Source organism: Gavia stellata, chromosome 35, assembly GCF_030936135.1.
Source record: "Gavia stellata isolate bGavSte3 chromosome 35, bGavSte3.hap2, whole genome shotgun sequence".
Lineage (NCBI taxonomy): Eukaryota > Metazoa > Chordata > Aves > Gaviiformes > Gaviidae > Gavia > Gavia stellata.
The window spans coordinates 1,506,036-1,526,409 of NC_082628.1; the positions used below are offsets into that span (position 1 = coordinate 1,506,036).

Consider the following 20,374-nt stretch of genomic DNA (forward strand, 5'->3'; position numbering starts at 1 on the left):
GATCCCTCTGAACCCCTCAGATCTCTTCAGTCCCTTCAGACCCCACGACCCCATCAGCCCCCCCCGGATCCCCCCGACCCCCTCAGAACCCCCCGATCCTCCCACACACCCCCGGCCCCCTCACACCCCCCCGATCTCCTCAGACCCCCCCAGGTCCCCCCCGACCCCCCCAGACCCTCCCGACCACCCCAGACCCCTCCGATCCCCTCAGACGCCCCCGATCCCCTCAGATCCCCCCCCGATCTCCTCAGACCCCCCCCAGACCTCCCCGGACCTCTCAGACCCCCCCGATCCCCTCAGACCCCCTCAGACCCCCCCGCACCCCCTCAGACCCCCCCGATCTCCTCAGATCCCCCTGATCTCCTCAGACCCCCCTCAGACCCCCCGGATCCCCTCAGACCCCCCTCAGACCCCACCGGACCCCTCAGACTCCCCTCAGACCCCCCCGATCCCCTCAGACCCCCCCGCACCCCTCAGACCCCCCACAGGTCCCCCCGATCCCCTCAGACCCCCCCGCACACCTCAGACCCCCCCCAGGTCCCCCCGATCCCCTCAGACCCCCCCGATCCCCTCAGACCCCCTCAGACCCCCCCGATCTCCTCAGACCCCCTCAGACCCCCCCGATCCCCTCAGACCCCCCCCAGTCCCCCCCGATCCCCTCAGACCCCCCCGGACCCCTCAGACCCCCCTCAGACTCCCCCGATCGCCTCAGCCCCCCCCGCACTCCTCAGACCCCCCCGATCCCCTCAGACCCCCCCGGACCCCTCAGACCCCCCCGATCCCCTCAGACCCCCTCAGACCCCCCCGATCTCCTCAGACCCCCCCGATCTGCTCAGACCCCCCCGATCCCCTCAGACAGACCCCCCCGCACCCCTCAGACTCCCCCCAGGTCCCCCGGATCCCCTCAGACCCCCCCGATCCCCTCAGACCCCCTCAGACCCCCCCGATCTCCTCAGACCCCCACGGACCCCTCAGACCCCCCTCAGACCCCCCCGATCCCCTCAGACCCCCTCAGACCCCCCCGCACCCCCTCAGACCCCCCCGATCCCCTCAGTCCCCCCCGATCTCCTCAGACCCTCTCAGACCCCCCCGCACCCCTCAGACCCCCCCGATCCCCTCAGACCCCCCCGATCTCCTCAGACCCCCTCAGACCCCCCCGATCCTCTCAGACCCCCCCCAGTCCCCCCCGATCCCCTCAGACCCCCCCGGACCCCTCAGACCCCCCTCAGACTCCCCCGATCCCCTCAGCCCCCCCCGCACTCCTCAGACCCCCCCGATCCCCTCAGACCCCCTCAGCCCCCCCCGATCTCCTCAGACCCCCCCAATCCCCTCAGACCCCCTCAGACCCCCCCGATCCCCTCAGACCCCCTCAGACCCCCCCGATCTCCTCAGACCCCCCCGGACCCCTCAGACCCCCCTCAGACTCCCCCGATCCCCTCAGACCCCCTCAGACCCCCCCGATCTCCTCAGACCCCCCCGATCTCCTCAGACCCCCTCAGACCCCCCCGATCCCCTCAGACCCCCCCCAGTCCCCCCCGATCTCCTCAGACCCCCCCCGCACCCCTCAGACCCCCTCAGACCCCCCAGATCTCCTCAGACCCCCCCGATGCCCTCAGACCCCCTCAGACCCCCCCGATCTCCTCAGACCCCCCCGGACCCCTCAGAACCCCCTCAGACCCCCCCGATCCCCTCTGACCCCCTCAGACCCCCCCGAACTCCTCAGACCCCCCCGATCCCCTCAGACCCCCTCAGACCCCCCCGATCCCCTCAGACCCCCCCAGACCCACAGGGCTCCCCCCGACCCTCCGGCCCGGTCCCGCACTCACGATGCCGGGCAGATCGGCGTACTTGGGGTCGGCCATGGCCGGGGGGCGGTATCGGGGGGCGGGGGGGGCAGTCGGTAACGGGGGGGGGGGGGGGGGGGGTGTGTCGGTAACCGGATCCGGTAACCGCCGAGCAGGGCGGGGGAGAGCGGGGCCGGTCTCGCGAGAGCAGCGTGGGGGGCGGGCGCGGAAGTGGAGGGTGCAGGGCGGGGCCTGCGCCAGGGGGCGGGGCCTGCGCCAGGAGGCGGGGCCTGAGACAGCAGACGGGGCCTGTGTGGAGGGGGCGGGTCCTGCGGCAGGTGGGCGGGGAGAGGCGGGGGGACACGGGTGGGGGTCAGCCGGGCCCACAGCGGGGATGCCCGGGCGGGGAATGGGGCGGGGCTCGGGGCGGGGCTCGGGGCGGGGCACGGGGCGGGGCTCGGGGGGGCACAGGGGCCGGGTCACACGGGGGGGCTGCCCCCGGGGTGAGCTCTGCGCACCACCCTGCCTGGTTTGGGGGTCACCTGCTCCCACGCGCTTTGCACCTCCGCTTCCTTAACCTTCCCCGGCCGGCGGCTCTCCCGCCACGGGCACGGGCCTTGCTCCAGCCTTTCCCGGCCTCTCTCACCCGGCACTCCCGAAGGACGGTCGGACGGAGGGGACGGTCGGACGCAGGGGATGGTCAGCCGGAGGGGACGGCGGCAAAGGCGGCCTTCGGTGCCCCCACCACCGCCCCTCTGGTGTCCCCCAGTCCCGGCAGCCATCCCACCGCGGCTCCCTCATCCCAACAGCAGCACGGCCGGCAACTGCCCGCAGGCCTCAAACCGCCACCGCCGTGGTGGCCCCCACCCCGGGGAAGCCCCCACATGGGTGGGGGCACAGCGTCCGTGCCAGGGGACGCGGCCGGGGGTCCGTCCCCAGGGCCCCCTCCCCACGCTGGGGGCTCCCGCCGCCCCCGTTACCTCAGCCCCGGGGGTGGCGCAGCGCCGGGGCCAGGGCTGCTCAGGCTTCCTTTGGTGCCAGGTTCTCCCTCACCAAAAACCACCTTCCCCCCTCCCCGGCCCCCCGGACCGGCAACCACCATGTCCGACGGACTGGGGGGACCACGCACCATTAAAAGATGCATTTAGACCCCGGCGGCTGGGCCCCGCTCCTGCCCCACAGCCCGAAGGAGATGCCGACATGGAGGCACTTTGAGCTGAGCTGTTTATTGGGGGAAATCGGGGGGGGCACGGGGACCCCCACCCCGGGGTGGGGAGGCCCCTCCAGCCCCCAGGCTGTGCAGGGGGGCAGAGCCAGGGTATTTACAAGCGGGGGCTGGGCCCTGCGGGGGGAGGGAGGGATTCCCGGGGGGGCGCAGGGCCCGGCGGGGGTCAGAGAGGCGGGGGGGGCCTCCCGGGTGCTCTCACTTCTGCAGCCGCTTGATGTGGGCGTCGATGTCCGCAAAGTTGTCCTCTACGATGGCCAGGTTTTCCTTCATTGTCTTCTGCACCTGGGGGGAAGTGGGGAAGGGGGTGAGCAGGGGGGGCAGGACAGGGACCCCACTCTGCCCCAGCGGGTGCTGGCGGGACCCACCTCCGCCAGCAGCACCGTGTTGTCCTTGAGAGCGCCGGCTATCTCCTGCTGCGTGGTGTCCAAGTGCACGAGGACCTGCCCGAACTGCGTGGCTGGGAGGGAGGAGAAAGCCCAGTGCTGAAGGGGGAGCAGTGTCCCCTCCCCGCCCCGAGATCACAGAATCACGGAATCACTACGGTTGGAAAAGACCTGTCAGATCATCAAGTCCAACCCCCACCCCAACCCCCCCATGCCCACTAAACCATGTCCCGCAGTGCCACGTCCACACGTTCCTTGAATACCTCCAGGGATGGTGACTCCACCACCTCCCTGGGCAGCCTCTGCCAGAGCTTCACCACTCTCTCAGTGGAGAAATTTTTCCTAACATCCAGCCTGAACCTCCCCTGGCGCAACTTGAGGCCCTTTCCTCTTGTCCTGTCGCTTGTCACTTGGGAGAAGAGACCAACACCCACCTCCCCACAACCCCCTCTCAGGTAGTTGTAGAGAGCGATGAGGTCTCCCCTCAGCCTCCTCTTCTCCAGACTGAACAACCCCAGCTCCCTCAGCCGCTCCTCATCAGACTTGTGCTCCAGACCCCTCACCAGCTCCGTCGCCCTTCTCTGGACACGCTCCAGCACCTCAATGTCCTTCTTGGAGTGAGGGGCCCAAAACTCAACACAGTATTCGAGGTGCAGCCTCACCAGCGCCGAGTACAGGGGCATGATCCCCTCCCTGCTGCTGCTGGCCACACCATTTCTGATACAGGCCAGGATGCCGGTGGCCTTCTTGGCCACCTGGGCACACTGGTGGCTCATACTCAGCCGGCTGTCGACCAGCACCCCCAGGTCCTTTTCCGACGGGCAGCTTTCCAGCCACTCGTCCCCAGGCCTGCAGTGTTCCATGGGGTGGTTGTAACCCAAGCGCAGGACCCGGCACTTGGCCTGGTTGAACCTCATACAATTGGCCTCGGCCCATCGATCCGGCCTGGCCAGAGCCCTCTGCAGAGCCTTCCCACCCTCAACAGATCCACACGCCCGCCCAACTTGCGGTCATCTGCAAACTTGCTGAGGGAGCGCTCGATCCCCTCATCCACCCAGCGGGAGATGCCCCCGCTCACACCACGCCACTGTCCCTGACACCCCTCCAGCCCCTCACCTTGCTCGTGCAGGTCCCTGAGGGTCACCAGCCTCTGCACAACATCAGGCAGGGTGCTGGCCATGGGGTCCCAGCGCTGCATCGTCTCATAGATCTGGTGGATCTGCGGGATGGGGCGGGGCCGGCACAGTCTGCAGGGGGGGCCCCACATAGCCCCCGCCACGCTGGGCTTGCCTTTGGGGGCCCCCCCCCCACCAGCTCTTACCTTGCTCTGCGTGTCGGCATCTTGCACTGCTGCCTTGTGCTTGGCAATTTCATTCACCTTCCCCAGGACGCTCTGGGGAGGGGGCAGCGGATGGGAGACCCCAAAACCAGCAGTGCCCACCTCCAGTTTCACAGACGCGGCCAGAGCCGTCCTGGGGCTCTCCCACGGCCCTGGCACACCCACCGCGCAGTTCCCTCCTTCCGCCCCCCCCTCACCTGCAGCCGGGCCTCCACTTGGTCCAGCACGGCCACGTCCAGGATGTTGACCTTGGCCTGCAGGACCTGCACGGTCTCCTGGAGGGGGACAGCAGGGCGAGGGGGGACATGGCAGCACCCTGGGACCATCCCCCCCAAGTCCTACGGCCACGGCGTGGGGGGACAGGGACCCGGCACACCCCCCAGCCCCTGCCTGACTCACCACCACGAGGCTGCTGCCCTTCAGCCCGACCAACAGCGTGTTCTGTGGGGAAGGAAATTCCATCAGTGGGGCGGGACGGGGGAGCAGCAGAGTGGCAGGGCAGGAGCCACGGCCCCTCACCTGGCTGTCGGGCTCGCACCGCACCGTCGCCTCCAGCTGCGCCAGCCGCTTCTCCAGCTCCGCCATCTGCGGGGAGATGAGGGGGGTGAGACGGCAGGACACCCCATTTGGGGTGGGGCGCACTGCCCGCCCCGGCCCCACGCTCACCTTGGCGGTCTGGGCAAACTGCTCCTGCTCCGGCCTCCAGTACAGCTCAAAGGTGACGCCGTCCCCGGGGGGCACCGGGGCTTTGGCGGGGCTCTTCCCCGGCGCCGCCTTGCCGCACTTCGCCACCTCCAGCTGCTGCAGCAGCCCCCTGGGCAGGGGGAAAAGCTGGGCACGAGCCCCGGCACCGCCCCGCGGGGACGCTGGCATCCGCCCCCCGCCCCCCGGCCTGTGGCCCGGGACCCCACTCACTTGGCCAGGGCGCCGTCGGGGTCTGCAAAGTCTACAGCTGCGGCCGGGCCCAGCAGCTTTTCCAGGTGGCTGCAGACCAGCTGCTGCTTCAGGCCCTCCACCTGCCTGGCCAAGGCCATGGGCGTCAGCTCCTCCTCCGCCGCCGACTCCTTCACCGTGCTCTGGGGCGGGGGGGAAAGGTGGATGCGTCACCCCCCCGGGACGGCCTCCCCACCGGTCCCCAGGGCAGCGGTGTGCTCACCTGGATCTGCTCCACCTCCCTAAGCAGCTCCTGCACCTCGTGCTGCAGCCGCTGGTACCGCTGCTGCGGCGTCTCTTTGGCACCGAGACCCTCGCCGAGCTGCAGAGAGAGCAACGGGGGGTCAGGCGGGGGCTCACGGCCTCCTGCGGCACCAGGCGCCCAGGGCGGGGGAGCCGGCTGGGACGCGGGGACCCAACTCCCCTCGGTGCCCGCCCCGACCTGCCCAGAAAGGCAAGAAAAGGCATTGGCCAGGAAGAACAAGCGGGTGAGGCCCTCGACAGACAGGGAGGAGCAGCCCCATGTTCACAGGAACCTGGGCCTCACGGGGGACTCCGCAGAGTCCTGCTGGAGGGACAACGCAGCAGGACATCAGCAGCCCACGAGGCTCCTGAGAGCATCGACAACTACGTCCTCCTCCGAGTGACAGACAACGAGGAGAGGGGCTGCGCTGGAGCTCGTCTTCACCACCAAGGAGGGGCTCGTGCGAGACATCAAGCTCAAAGGCAGCCTGGGATGCAGCGCCCGCGAGATGCTCGAGTTCAGCATGCTGAGGGCGGGCAGGAGGGGGCTCACTGCCCCGGGCTCCGGACAGCAGACTCCGGCCCAGGCTTCCAAGCTCTGCTTGGAACACTCCCCTGGGATCAGGCAATGGAGGGAAGAGGGGCCCGAGAAAGATGCTTCATGTTCAGGGACCGCCCCCTCCAAGCTCCAGAGCGCTCCGACCCAACGGCTGGGCAGTCAAAGAAGCCAGGAGGCTGCCGGGGCCAACAGGAGCTCCTGGCCAAACCCAGGCACGGAAAGGAAGGAGGCAGAGGCTGCAGCAGGGACAGGGAGCCTGGGAGGGACAGACACATTGCCCAAGCAGCCAGGGATGAGGTCAGCAACGCCGAAGCAACTCCACCTGGCCGGGGATGGCCAAGGCAACAAGAAGGGCTCTTGTGAGCACCCAGGTGACAGAAGGACGGCGAGGGCAAAGGGGGCTCGCCGCTGCTGAACGAGGCGGGCGACCTGGGGACACCGGAGCTGGGGAAGGCTGAGGCACTGAAGGCCGCCTTGGCCTCCGTCTCTACCGGCCCACCGGCCTTCAGCAATCCCAGGTCACAGAGGCCGGGGAAAGGCTGCAGCAAGGAACGCGCCCTTGCCGGAAGAGGATCGGCTCAGGGGATACTTAAGGAAACTGGACGTACACAAGTGCGCGGGCACAGATGGGATGCACCCACGAAGGCTGAGGGATCTGCCTGACGGCAGATGCACAGGTCAGGGCCCTGCTGCTGCCCTGCTCCTCCCAGCGATCTCCCCCTTTAGAGAAAGCCCAGGCGACAGCCTGCGGGCAGGGCGCATCCCTACAGGGATTCTTGGAGTGGGACAATTGCCAAGATAAAAATTAATTCTTTCGCTTTGGTATTGCCAGGAAGGCGGCAGCATTGCCCTCTCTGAGTCATCTGGGCTTCGCTACGAGTGGGGAGGGGTGTGCAGCCAGAAGAGGTCAGCACATCCACAAAACCCCTCTGGCACAAATGTGTTTGACCTTTAACAGTCTTTTATCAAATTCTGCAATTCTAATGACAAAACTGACCCCTTGGCCAGGGCCTGCCTGAGCGATCGGCCCGATGGCATTGCAAGGCCACTCTCGATAATCTTTGACGGCTCACGGTGACTGGGAGAAGTGCCAGAGGACGGCAGGAAAGCAAATGTCACCCCCATCTTCAGGCAGGGCAAGAAGGAGGACCCAGGGGACCACAGGCTGGGCAGCCTCACCTCCTCCCCTGGGAAGGCGGTGGAGCAGCTACTCCTGGAAACCACCTCCAGGCGCACGAACGACAGAAGAATCCTCCAGAGGAATCAGCACGGCTTCGCCGTTGGATGGGGGAGAGAATCAGAAGAGTAGAAGTAAGAAAACTCGTGGGTTGAGATAAAGACAGTTTCATATGCAAAGCAAAAAGCCGCGCAAAGAAGCAAAGCAAGACAAGGAATTTATTCACCACTTCCCGTCAGCAGGCAGGTGTTCAGCTATCTGCAGGGAAGCAGGGCTCCATCACGCGTAGCGGTTGCTCGGGAAGACAAACGCCATTACTCCGAATGTCCCCCCTTTCCTTCTTCCTCCCCCAGCTTTATACGCTGAGCATGACGTCATATGGTATGGAATATCCTTTTGGTCAGTTGGGGATAAACCCAACAAATAGGTTTACCTTTTCCTGAGGAAGGAATAGCCCAGACTGTTTTTCCCAGCAAGTTCTTTATATGTACTACGGGAATCTTATCTCCTTCCACAGTGCACAGGGGTTTTGATTGCGCAGGGCCAGGTCGACTGGCAGAGCCTCTAGTGTTAACCAGCCAAGTGGCTTCTGCTAAATGTGTATCCCAATGCTTGAATGTCCCAGCACCCATTGCTTTCAGCTTAGTTTTTAACAGTGCGTTGTATCGTTCAATTTTCCTAGAGGCTGGTGCATGGTAGGGGATGTGATATACGCAGTCAATGCCATGCTCCTTGGCCCAGGTGTTAATGAGATTGTTTCGGAAATGAGTCCCGTTGTCTGATTCAATTCTTTCAGTGGTGCTGTGTTGCTACAAAACTTGCTTTTCAAGGCCCAAGATAGTGTTCCGGGCAGTGGCATGGGTCACGGGGTATGTTTCCAACCACCCAGTAGTTGCTTCCACCATTGTAAGCACATGCTGCTTCCCGTGGCAGGTTCGTGGTAGTGTGATATAACCAACCTGCCAGGCTTCCCCGTATTGATATTTCAGCCATTGTCCTCTATACCAAAATGTCTTTAGCCGCTTAGCTTCTTTGATTATGGCACATGTTTCACATTCATGGGTAACCTGTGCAATGGCATCAATGGTCAAGTCCACCCCTCGATCACGAGCCCATTTGTATGTTGCATCCCTTCCTAAATGTTCTGATGTGTCCTGGACCCATCGAGCTATAAATAGCTCACCCTTATGTTCCCAATCCAGATCCACCTGAGCCACTTCAATTCTAGCAGCCTGGCCCACCTGCTCATTGTTTCGCTGTTCTTCAGTGGCACGACTCCTGGGCATGTGAGCATCTATATGACGTACTTTTACAACCAGGTTCTCTACCCAAGCAGCGATATCTTGCCATAATTCTGCGGCCCAGATGGGTTTACCTCTGCGCTGCCAGTTGGTGTACTTCCATTCCGGTGACACGCGGAAACGAACTTCACAACTCACACAGAGTTATAAAGCAGGCATGTTTATTGCGGTGCCGGGTGCAAGGGGATTTCTCCACAAAGCTTGCACACAGGGTTAAAATCATAACAGGTATTTAAAACAGTTAACAAAGTTAGTTACGCCTACTGGTGCTACCCCTTAATTAACTCTTGGTTAATACTTTTCTTACTTCATCTTAAAGTTACAGTTCTCTTTTAATTCACCACGCATGCTCAGAGAGTAGGGGGCTAATTTGGGTTGGGGCTTCTCTAGCTAGGAGGTGTGGGTTTTAGTACTAAAATGAGATTATAATGAGACAAGTTAACTCTAGGGCACTATTTTGGCAGTCTATTCTTATTTTTCTATGATTTGTCCTTGTGCTAATCATTATTGCTAGTTAGCAGAGAGTGAAGACAATCTTTATCAGCAGAGAGTCAGTGGAGACAGTCTTTATCTCCAATATGTCTAAGTACTGGGTGCACTTGTTACAAAGTATCTTCTCTACACTTTTCTGTCTTACTTTTAACCCTTGTTTCTCAAAATGCCCTGTAACATTCCCCCCTTTTCTTTCCCTTAAGCAAATTCTTTTGCTCTTAAAACTTATGTTTCATCATTACTTTTAGTGTCCATACTTGTCCAATAATTTCCTTCAGTTTACACCAAAGGATAAGATTCACTATTGTTAATGTTGAGGTGGCTATTAGTAACACCAATATCGGGTGGGTCATTATGTTCAAGATTTTGGTAGCTGACGGGGAATAACCCCTAAACACATCCCACCCATTGTGCTCTCCGTCTGACTTCACTCGTTCCACTACTTGGTGTATTTCCTCTGCATCATGATGGACAGTAATTAAAGTCTTTCTTCCACTTTCTTGAACTTGTTTTAACAATCTTTTTAAATTCTCATGATGTAATAGTTTTCTTATTAGAGTGAGATTCATTCCAATAGGGGTGGGCTGTATATCCTGAATCTACGTATAATTAAATTGTAGCAATTGATAAGTAGTAACAGGAGCCGTGTAGTTAAAATCACATCCTGTAAGACTAACAAAGTTGCAAATGCAAATATTTGAATGGTTACTCATGTCCACCATTTGATCATCTACGTGTACAAAATCACATTGAGATCTCAGACAAACACATCCCATACCCCTGTAAATTATGATGGTTCTTAGGGTCTCATTGGGATGTACCTCAAAGTGACAAACATTTTGTTCAGTGTCAAGACAAATATCTTGCCCTTTGACGGTGTTTCCTGCACAAATAAATCCTTGCTGGTCTCGTACGATACAGGCCTTGACATCAATAGTTTGCCACTTATTCCTGTTTTTCATAGCCCATACCCTATGTCCTAGGGGGTAAAGTACAGTTCCATGGTAATTTAATCCTAGTGCAACAATCGGGTATATGTTACACACTAAAGCTTTATATATTGCCAGTACAAAAGCTGTAGCTGTGTTGTTAGTAGGGTCAAAGGTAAAATTAACCAAATGCCACCACGATTGGGATCTCCTTGCAAATTTCGTTGTGTTATTCCAAATCACCTTTCGGATTTCTTTTGGTAGGATTCCGTCTTCACCTTCCCTAATGATTGCAGCTGCTATTGTCTGTAACCATAATTGAGCATGGATACAACTGAGTGCTGTAGAAACGTTAGTCTGAGCCACGTCTAATGCATTTATAATCAGTTCATTATCTTTTTCATTAAGCTTTTCCCACTGTGGTAACATATTTGCTGTAAGCCATTGGCTGGTTCCTAAAGTTAGGAGGGAAGATCTTAAAGGGTTCTGTATTTTGTTTAGATCGCTGGTCACCACTGCGAGTTTGTTCCTTATTATCTCAGTATCTATACTATTTAAAACTCCCAGTCCTGTTCCTACTGCACCAATCACATGTCTCCTTTTTCTCATTCGGGAAGGAAGGGTCCTCTTATGTAACCATGACGTCCACCCTATGTGTAAGGGTCTTATAAATGATGAACAGGCTGGTTGAACGGTGGAAATATCGTTCTGTATTAATAATTCCACTCGCTTAAGGGACCATGTTGGATTAGACATTACCTGTTGCTGACCGACATATTGAATTACGTATGGTCCTGTCGGATACACATATGGTCCTATTTACTCAGGCTCTGTGGGACTTGATTTAATAGCCTGAGTCGAGGTAGTGTAGGCAGGGGGAGTAGTGGTTTCCTCTGGTGTCTGCAGCTGAAATCTAAAAGTTAGAGCTTGGGCCTCCTCTTGAGTTGCCCCCAGACATACTATGGTCACCGTTTGAGTTATATTGAAGGGATACCAACAAACCTCCTTTCTTTCACATATTGTGCTGCCTGTTCTATTGGCAGAGTCCCAGACAGCACCAACTTTGACAGTAATTTGGGTCTGGAGAGGAGGCGGGTTACTTACTTTAAGGACTCTACAACCTATCTGGACCTCCTTTCCTTCCTCAATCATCCAGGTATAGACCAATTCTATTCTTTCCCATTCCGTTGGTTGCAGTGTCATGTTATTATTATATATTGCCACAGTTGCCAAATTCAACCCGTTCCTGAGCTTCCCGCATACCCAAAATAAGCGTTTGTCCAAGGCCACTCCCAACAGTGGTTACAGTGGTTACAGTTCAGCAGAGTCATAAGAATCCATATCACCGCTTTCGAATGCGAAGCTTCAGTGGTCCCATAGGTGTTGATTCCCATCATGGCTTAGGGGCTTTCTTCACTCTGGTGTGATGTACCCACGAGGTCTGCTCTTTAATCTTGATCGCTGTATGGGATGTCAGCAGCACCTGGAAGGGGCCTTCCCATTTTGGTTTCAGAGGTGAATCTGTAGAGGACTTCACATACACATAATCACCAGGCTTAACATTATGCACCAGCCCATCAAGACCTTGGGCTCTGGTTCCTAAGACAAGTTTCTCTATCTCCCAAAGTTGTTTTTGATGGTTTACAATATAATCAGATAACATTTCATCTCCAATCTGAGTTGATATTCCCACCTGTACAATATAGGGCCTCCCATACAGTATTTCAAAAGGGCTCAACTCCTCTTTAGTTCTGGGCTTAGTTCTAATTCTCAGGAGTGCCAGAGATTGTGGCAATCCGGCCTCCTCCTGCCCAATTTTACAATCTGTAACTTAATTAAGGGGTTCATCTTTTCCACTTGACCATTTGCTTGTGGCCTATCTGAGGCATGTAACTGCCAATCTATTCCCAAGAGTTTACTAACTTCTTGAACAATTTTTGCAATGAAATGGGAGTAGTGCTTTAGTTACTTCCCTAGCCTTATTAGTTCGGCAAGGGAATGCTTCTGGCCAGCCTGAAAAGGTGTCTGTTAGAACCAACAGATATCGAGACCCCCCTTTTCTTGGAAGTTCTGAGAGATCAATTTGCCACTGCTGCCCTGGATACTTTCCTTTCCCTATCTGTCCAAGTTGGACTTTAGGGCTTACCTTAGGATTATTTTTCAAACATATTACACACTGCTGTGTCACTTGTTTAACAGTGGAGTAGAGGTTCCGGGCAACTATATGCTGACCCAAATGTTTATACAAGGCCTCAGCTCCCCAGTGGGATTTCCTGTGTTCTGCTATAACTAGGGCCCACAATAACACAAATGGGATTATTAGTTTGCCCTGCGGAGTCTTTGCCCACTTACCTTTCTCTACTTCTCCCCCTGCGTCTTCAACTAATTTCTGATCTTCTTTGGAATACCTGGGTTCACAATCAATTTGTATTTTACCGTCTGGGACCAAAGACTGCACCTCTAATACACCTTTCTCAGCTGCTTTTTTGGCTTCTCGGTCTGCCATAGCATTGCCCAATTCTTGAGCGGTGTCTCCTTTCTGATGAGCCTTGCAATGCATGATAGCCACTTTTTCAGGTTGCTGTACTGCTTCCAGGAGCCTAAGAATTTCTTCAGCATGTTTTATATGTTTCCCTTGGGTGGATAGGAGTCCCCTTTCTTTCCATATGGCTCCATGGGCATGGACTACCCCAAAAGCATATTTGGAGTCTGTCCAGATATTAATCTTTTTGTCTTTGGCTAGCTCCAACGCTCGGGCTAAAGCGATTATTTCTGCTTTTTGTGCCAAAGTATTTGGGGCAAGGGCTGCGGATTCTAGTACCTGATTCACGGTGGTTATTGCATACCCTGCTCTGCGGACGCCTTGTCGAACAAAGCTACTTCCATCTGTGTACCAGGAATCCTCAGCGTCTTCCAGTGGCTCCTCCTTTAGATCTGGTCAGCTGGAATAGACCGCTTCAATTGTTTCCAGGCAGTCATGTGATACCGGTTCTCCTGTGGTTCCACTGAGGGAAGTTGCTGGATTAACAATGTTAGTAACAATTATTTCCACATCATCCTGTTCCACCAGAACAGCTTGATATTTAAGGAATCTCTGTGGTGAGAGCCAATGCCCCCCTTTTACCTCTAATACTGTGGATACAGTATGAGATGTCAGCACTGTAATCTTTTGGCCCAATGTAAATTTACGTGCTTCTTGAATATTTAGCACCAATGCTGCTACCGCTCTTAAGCAGCTAGGCCAACCTTTACTTACTTCATCAAGTTGTTTGGAGAAATACGCCACTGCTCTTCTATATGGTCCCAAGTTTTGGGCTAGGATTCCCAGGGCTATTCCCTGTTTCTCATGGGAGAACGACCAGAACGTCTTAGTAATATCTGGTAACCCCAAGGCAGGGGCTTCCATTAATTTCCTTTTCAGTTGTTGGAATGCTCTTTCTGCTTCCCCATTCCAGGTGAGGTCTTTTGGATTAGATTTTAACAGTTTATAGAGTGGTCTTACCGAGAGTCCGTAGTTATAGATCCATAGACAACACCATCCCGTCGTCCCTAAAAACGTACGGAGTTCTTTAGCTGTCTGTGGTCGAGGAGTTTGGCAGATGGCCTCCTTTCTTGCTGTTCCTAGGGTCCTTTGGCCAGCAGTTATCTCATATCCAAGGTAAGTTACCTGCTGCTGAGCTATTTGGGCTTTCTGTGGAGAGACTCGATAGCCATTAAGTCCAAGGAAATTCAGCAGACTGACTGTCCATAGTATACATAGTTCTTTTGTTTTAGTGGCTATCAATAGATCATCTACATATTGTAACATTATTCCATCTCCATGTGGTCGCTCCCACTGTTCCAAGTCTTTGGCTAGTTGGTTCCCAAAAAGAGTGGGGCTGTTTTTAAACCCCTGTGGTAACACAGTCCACGTTAGTTGTGTCTTTCTCCCAGAGTCCGGGTTTTCCCACTCGAATGCAAACAGCACCTGGGTCTCTGGAGTCAAAGGTAGGCAAAAGAAGGCGTCTTTCAGGTCCAATACGGTAAACCAGGCCAATTCAAGTGTCAACTTAGTTAATAATGTATATGGGTTTGCCACGACAGGGTGCAGATCCTCAACAGTTTTACTAATGGCTCTGAGGTCCTGTACTATTCGATAATTACCATCTGGCCTTTTGACAGGTAGAATGGGAGTGTTATATTCCGATTCACACTCTGTTAGTAGCCCATATTTGATAAATCCATTGATTATTAGTCGGATTCCTTCCCTATCCTCAGTTCTGAGGGGATATTGCTTAATTCTGACAGGCCGCGCCCCCGATTTGAGCCTGATCATTACTGGGGAGGCATTTTTTGCTTTTCCTGGTATTTCTGAGGCCCATACCCCTGGATATACTTGGTTCTGGATTTCGTCAGGTACTTCTGAGCTAACAGGAGTATCTATGAGGGCCAGACTCAGAAGTTCAATTAGCTGGTCATCCCCCACTCGAAGGTCTATTTTTCCTTTCTCAAATTTTATTTCCGCTTTTAGTTGTTCCAATAAGTCTCGCCCCAATAGAGGTTTTGGTGAGTTAGGCATATATAAGAATTTGTGTATTCCCAATTGTTTTCCCCATCTAAATTTAAGAGGTTTTAAAAGTACGCCTTTTCACTTTGGCCAGCAGCTCCCTTTACCATTACAAAATCATCATCCGTAGGTGTTAAAGCTTGGTTGATAGGTTTCATCTTGAGAAAATAAAATCAAGGACAGGGTCTGCCCTTTCTCTGTGATTCTGAGCAGCGGGGCTGCTGCCTCCGAGAAGCACCGTTGAGGTGGGAGGGGCCCCCTTGGGCACACACCACGCAGCACCGCACTTGGGCCTCGTCACAGTGGTTTTACTGGGCTCCAGCTCCCTCCCCTAGCTGGGGGAGGCCACGGGACCATTTCCCTGCTTCCACCCCACCTGGGAAACGCGGTACCGGCTCCCCCTCAAAAACAACAGCAGTTGCAACAAGGTATTATAATTCAAGGTTCCGTTAAAGGGACATTTCTCCTCATCATTTTAATTAAAGTGTTTCTGCTCACACTCCCTCCTGGCAGCTCTCCTTCCAGTGAGCTAAAATACAGCCTAGAAGGCTCCTTTTCAATATTCTGCCACTTTGTTTACCCCCCATAATGAACACCCTGCCCACAGGGGCTTATTCCTCAGCCTAAGAATACAACCGGATTGAATTGACAGCAATAATACCTTGTCCAAGGCAAAAGATGCGAGGGCGTACTCGCCCCACAGCGAATGCACCTAAATTCAAGACAATTGTCAAAAAGGAAATAATGTACTTATGACACTCCAAACACTTAGCACAAACAAACAAACAAACAACACCAATGGCAAATCAGACAGTGCTCCACGCCAAATAAACCCGTCACTATTCTGTTCTACATTTCCCCCCCCACATACCAGCGACATTCTTACTGATTCCTTATACCTTTTATATTAACGCGTTAAAGGCAAGGCAATTTGGCAGAAAATAAACCCCTTGCGTTCCAGCTTGTCCTCAGATATCAGAGGGCCTGGGGGCGGCTAGGCTTAGATTCTGAGTGATGCCCAATTCTCTGTGTTACAAGTCCGGTCGCGTTCAATGTATTGAACTCTCACGATTACGGATACACTCGTAACACCGTCAGGATGTTACAAGTCCGGTCACGTTCAATGTATTGAACTCTTACAACTACGGATACACTCGTAACGCTGCACACTTTCAGTCTAGTCATGTTCCATGAACTAGCACGGCCACACTTAAGGGATTTGGTGGCCTTCAATGAGAACTCTCACGGCTAGATTAGTGAATAGTGCAGTTTATTGAAGCAACAGATACACAAGTTGTTTTGGATTGCCGGTGATAAAATTACTGCTTGCAAAGCATGTGCAAATACCAAGAATGTGAGTAATATAACCTGGCTACAAACGCGTTAAGTTATAAAGCAACTCTATAGAGATTTCTAAGTTTCCCGGGGAAGCACTTGGTATAACCAAGTGTTCAAATCTTACCCAAAGGCATCCCTGTGGGGGGGAAGAGAGGCTCAGCCCATCGACTGATCCCAGGTGTCAAAGGTGGTCTGCGATGGTATCTTCCCTGGCATCCTTCCTCTCCTAAGCCATTTTTATATTATTTGTCCTTACAGGTGGAGCTTGAGTGACTCTAGTCATACATACCTCTATTGTAATTGGTGTAAAAGTTTCTCGTCTACTTTTAAAGGTATAGACTAAGAAAAATTCAGAGCGCAAGCTCAGTGAGGGGTGGTCGCACCTTGGAGGTGGGTAGCTTTGGGATGGAGGTGTGTTCTCTGGTATTATAATGAGATTATAATGAGCAAAGTTCACCCAAAGGATAGTATTTTGTCAAAAAATGACAGACTGTTGGCTCAGGGTGGTAAATATGCAGCTCAGGGTAGTAAATATGCAGCTTGTCAGTTCCATAGTACCTTCCAGTTCCCGTCTTATCACAGAGCCTGGCCGCAGTGTCTTCACTCCGCTCCTCCCTCCGTGTAGTTTCTCTTCGAGTCAGCGCACCAAGCTCCCCTGGTGTTGCCAACATCTAAGGTTGCCTAGGGAACTTCTGTGGGATGGATTCCTTGCATATTTTCCACACTCCACCCTGAAGATTTCTTCAATGCTGTACCTTTAATACAAATTCAATTCCTAAATTACCTCCAGCAATTATTCCACATAATCCACCCCGTGACTATAGTCACTCAAGCTTCACAATATTTAGAAGGAAGTGAGAATATCACATGTATTCTCGTTGTGAGGATTATCAAGTATGTATGCATCTTGTGGGGATACTAGATGAGCTAAGTGTTTCATCATAATCCACAGTTTAACATATAGAATGAGCATCACAATAAAGCACAATATAGTGAGTATTAATAAAACAACAACAGGGTGAAGTATTTTGTTGACGGTTCCTGTGGCAGTTGGGGACTATCCAAAAAGGGTGTCCCACCACTCATGTTCTCCGTCTCTTTTAACTTTTTCCAACACTCGGTGGATCTCCTCTGTATCGTGATGGACAGTAATTAGAGTCCTTTGTCCATTCTCTTGAACCTGTTTCAACAATTGCTTCAGATTCTCAGGTTGTAAAAGTCTTTTCACCAGTGTGAGATTCATTCCAATAGGAGCAGACAGTAGGTTTTGAAATAAAATATAGTTCGATTGTAGCAGTTGATGAGTTGTGACAGGAGCTGAATAATTGAAGTCACATCCTCTAATTTCAGTGAAATTACAGATACAGATATTTGAGGGGTTATTAGTATTTACAGTGGTTTCATCTGCAAGTATAGAATCACAAAGGGTTCTCATACAAACACATCCATTTCCAGTATATACAAGTATAGTTTTGGGATTTTCATCGGGATGTATTTCAAAATGACAAATGTTTTGTTCTGTATCAAGACAGATGTCTTGAGCTTTGATGGTATTACTTTCACAAATGAACCCTTGTTGTTCTCGCACAATGCATGCATCAACATCAACAGTTTGCCATTTGTTTCCATTTCGTTGGGCCCATACTCTATGCTCTATAGGATAGAGTATAGTTCCATGTTGATTCACTCCCAGTGCAATGATTGGGTATACTGTATATACCGAAGCATTGTATATGGTTAAAACAAAAGCTGTGGCTTTGCTGTCAGTGGGGTCAAAAGTAAAATTGACCAAGTACCACCAGGACTGGAATTTCTTTTCGAATTCAATTGCATTGTCCCAAATTATCTTCCAAATTTCAGTAGGTAAGGTGCCTTCCTTACCTTCCTGTATAATTGCAGCTGCCATTGATTGCATCCACAGCTGAGCTTGGACACAACTGAGGGCCAGAGAAATGTTATTTTGGGCCACATCAAGTGCATCTGTAATCAACTGGTGGTCCTTCTCATTTACCTCTCCCCACCGAGGCAATATATCTGATAAGAGCCATTGGTTTGTTCCCAGAGCTGAAAGAGAAGATTGTAAAGGGTGTTTCAATTTATTTAGATCACTGGTTGTTGTGACTAGTTTATTAGCAAGTACCTCAGCAGCTATGCTGTTTAGGACTCCCAGTCCTGTTCCCAAGACACCAGTCACATCTCTCTTTGATCGTTTTGGAGAGATGAGGGTCCGTCCATATAACCATGTTGACCATCCTGTGTAGGATGTGCTCAGGAATGGTGAACAGGTAGGTCTAATTGCAGAGAAATTGGTCTGCATTGCTAATTCCACACGTTTGAGGGAATATGACGGATTAAACAGTACTTGTTGTTGACCAGTAATTTTAATTATGTAAGGACCGGTGTTGAAGATGTGAGGAGTTAGACTAATAGGAGGCCGAGCTGGTATATTTTTAAAGATTTGTGGGGACAGAGGTTTCTTATCCTTTACAAGTGGCACAGATGTTACTGTAGCAATCATAAATTCAAATAATAATTCTGTGCCTCTGTAGCCCCAAATACAGTATACAATTATAGGTTTGGTGAAGGTGAAATTATACCAGCAATCTGAATTTGGTTCGGTCATTTTGTAGCACTCAGTATTATAGTTTTCCAGTCTGGAAGAGTCAGCATAAATTGTTTTAATTTTAATTCATTAATTAATTTTATTTTTAATTCAAGTCATTAGTTGCATTTTAAGATTATCTTCAATGGTTCTTTAATTCATCTGTTCATGCGCAGTTCATTCAGGATTCCTGTGAACACAAGAAAACAAAAGCGTGCTCGGTCGTATTCGACCGGCAGGGTTAAAAGAGGGTGAGATCCACCAGGTGTTAATCCAGTGTACCTTTCCTGATTTGTTATATACCATGCTGTCAGGTGGAACAGGAATCTCTGCTAGGACCTTAGTCAAAGCGTTGTGAGCGGTAGTGGGGGAATGTTTAGAACTGCAGCAGTTAAAGGTGCAGTATCAGCATTTAACAGTCAATAATCTGCTGTAAAATGCCACTGCCCGGTTGGTTTCTTTACTGGCCACACCGGTGAATTGTAAGGTGAATGAGTCCTTTTAATGATGTCTCTTTCCTCCACTTCCATTACCACCCCGTCAATCCCCGTAAGGGCTGTTGCTGGCAACGAATATTGCCGAACATTGGCAATTTTAGAGGGGGGTAAGGGTATAGATGTTTCTGACAGACTCAATTTTATTGTGCCTGATTCCTTATCAGGTTTGAACCTCCCATTGGATTTAGGGGTTTGGGTGCGAACTTGGCAAACTTGCCGGGCTTGATCTGGGGGCTTCCCACTGGACGAACTGACCCAGCCCACTCGGCATCCGTATCTATCTATTTCTTGTACACATTTGCTCCAAGTGTGTATGGGGGTGTGCCAACCTCGACTATGATCACGGTCAGTGTCTGCGTGAGCAGCCTGTAAGCGATCTTGAGTTTTGCTACAAACACCTTGAGACAGTCAGGGAGGCCACGAATGAGAGGGGTTAACCGTGCTGGGTCGATGGGAGCTAGCATCGGGGATTTCCTTAACTCACTTCTCTCATACATTGCTTGTAGGCAGGCTGCTTTCTGTACTGCTGCAGCCAGGTCGGAGTAGCCTGTAGCTTTAATCTCCAGTGGTTTCCCCCTCTCCTGAGGGTCTATACCACCTGTCCAGCATGCAGCTCGTGCAGTTAAAGAATAATTATGATCCCCTGGTGTGGTAGTTAAAAATACTCCTGGTCCCCAAAAGCCTCCAGCTTCTTCTTCACTTAACATAATTCGGTCTCCCCCTTCAAGAGAAGCTTGCCACACATACTCAACTTCTGATTCTCCTGACTGCCTTGAGTATTTCTCTTGTAATTTTATCAGTTCTGCTGGTGACCACGGAATTGTACTCTGAGTAGTGTGGATCTCATCATCATCATTAACAGCAGTCTCAGTTTTAACCAAGGGTCGTAAGGGAATCAGTTGAGGTTCGGAATCAGGGGTCTCTTTAACCTCTTCATCATCACTGTCAAACCAAATGTCACCATCCCAAGTTCCGGGGCTTGCGCTATGCGTTAATTTACGTACTAGTTCCTAAATTACCTCC

The 20,374-nt window shown here is 53.0% G+C and overlaps 2 protein-coding genes across 2 annotated transcripts in view; one reads left to right on the top strand and one right to left on the bottom strand.

Moving 5' to 3' along the window:
* LOC132320358 (dynactin subunit 2-like) overlaps nucleotides 1-20,374 on the top strand; it is a 197,292-nt gene that overhangs the window by 71,515 nt on the left and 105,403 nt on the right. The gene's annotated exons all lie outside the window — the stretch shown is intronic.
* DCTN2 (dynactin subunit 2) overlaps nucleotides 3,166-20,374 on the bottom strand; it is an 88,166-nt gene continuing 70,957 nt past the window's right edge. The window contains 10 exon segments of the mRNA XM_059832594.1: nucleotides 3,166-3,294; nucleotides 3,378-3,469; nucleotides 4,512-4,614; nucleotides 4,717-4,788; nucleotides 4,932-5,009; nucleotides 5,137-5,175; nucleotides 5,254-5,319; nucleotides 5,401-5,548; nucleotides 5,650-5,810; nucleotides 5,891-5,989. Coding sequence (XP_059688577.1) covers nucleotides 3,208-3,294; nucleotides 3,378-3,469; nucleotides 4,512-4,614; nucleotides 4,717-4,788; nucleotides 4,932-5,009; nucleotides 5,137-5,175; nucleotides 5,254-5,319; nucleotides 5,401-5,548; nucleotides 5,650-5,810; nucleotides 5,891-5,989 — 945 coding nt within the window. The 3' untranslated portion in view covers nucleotides 3,166-3,207.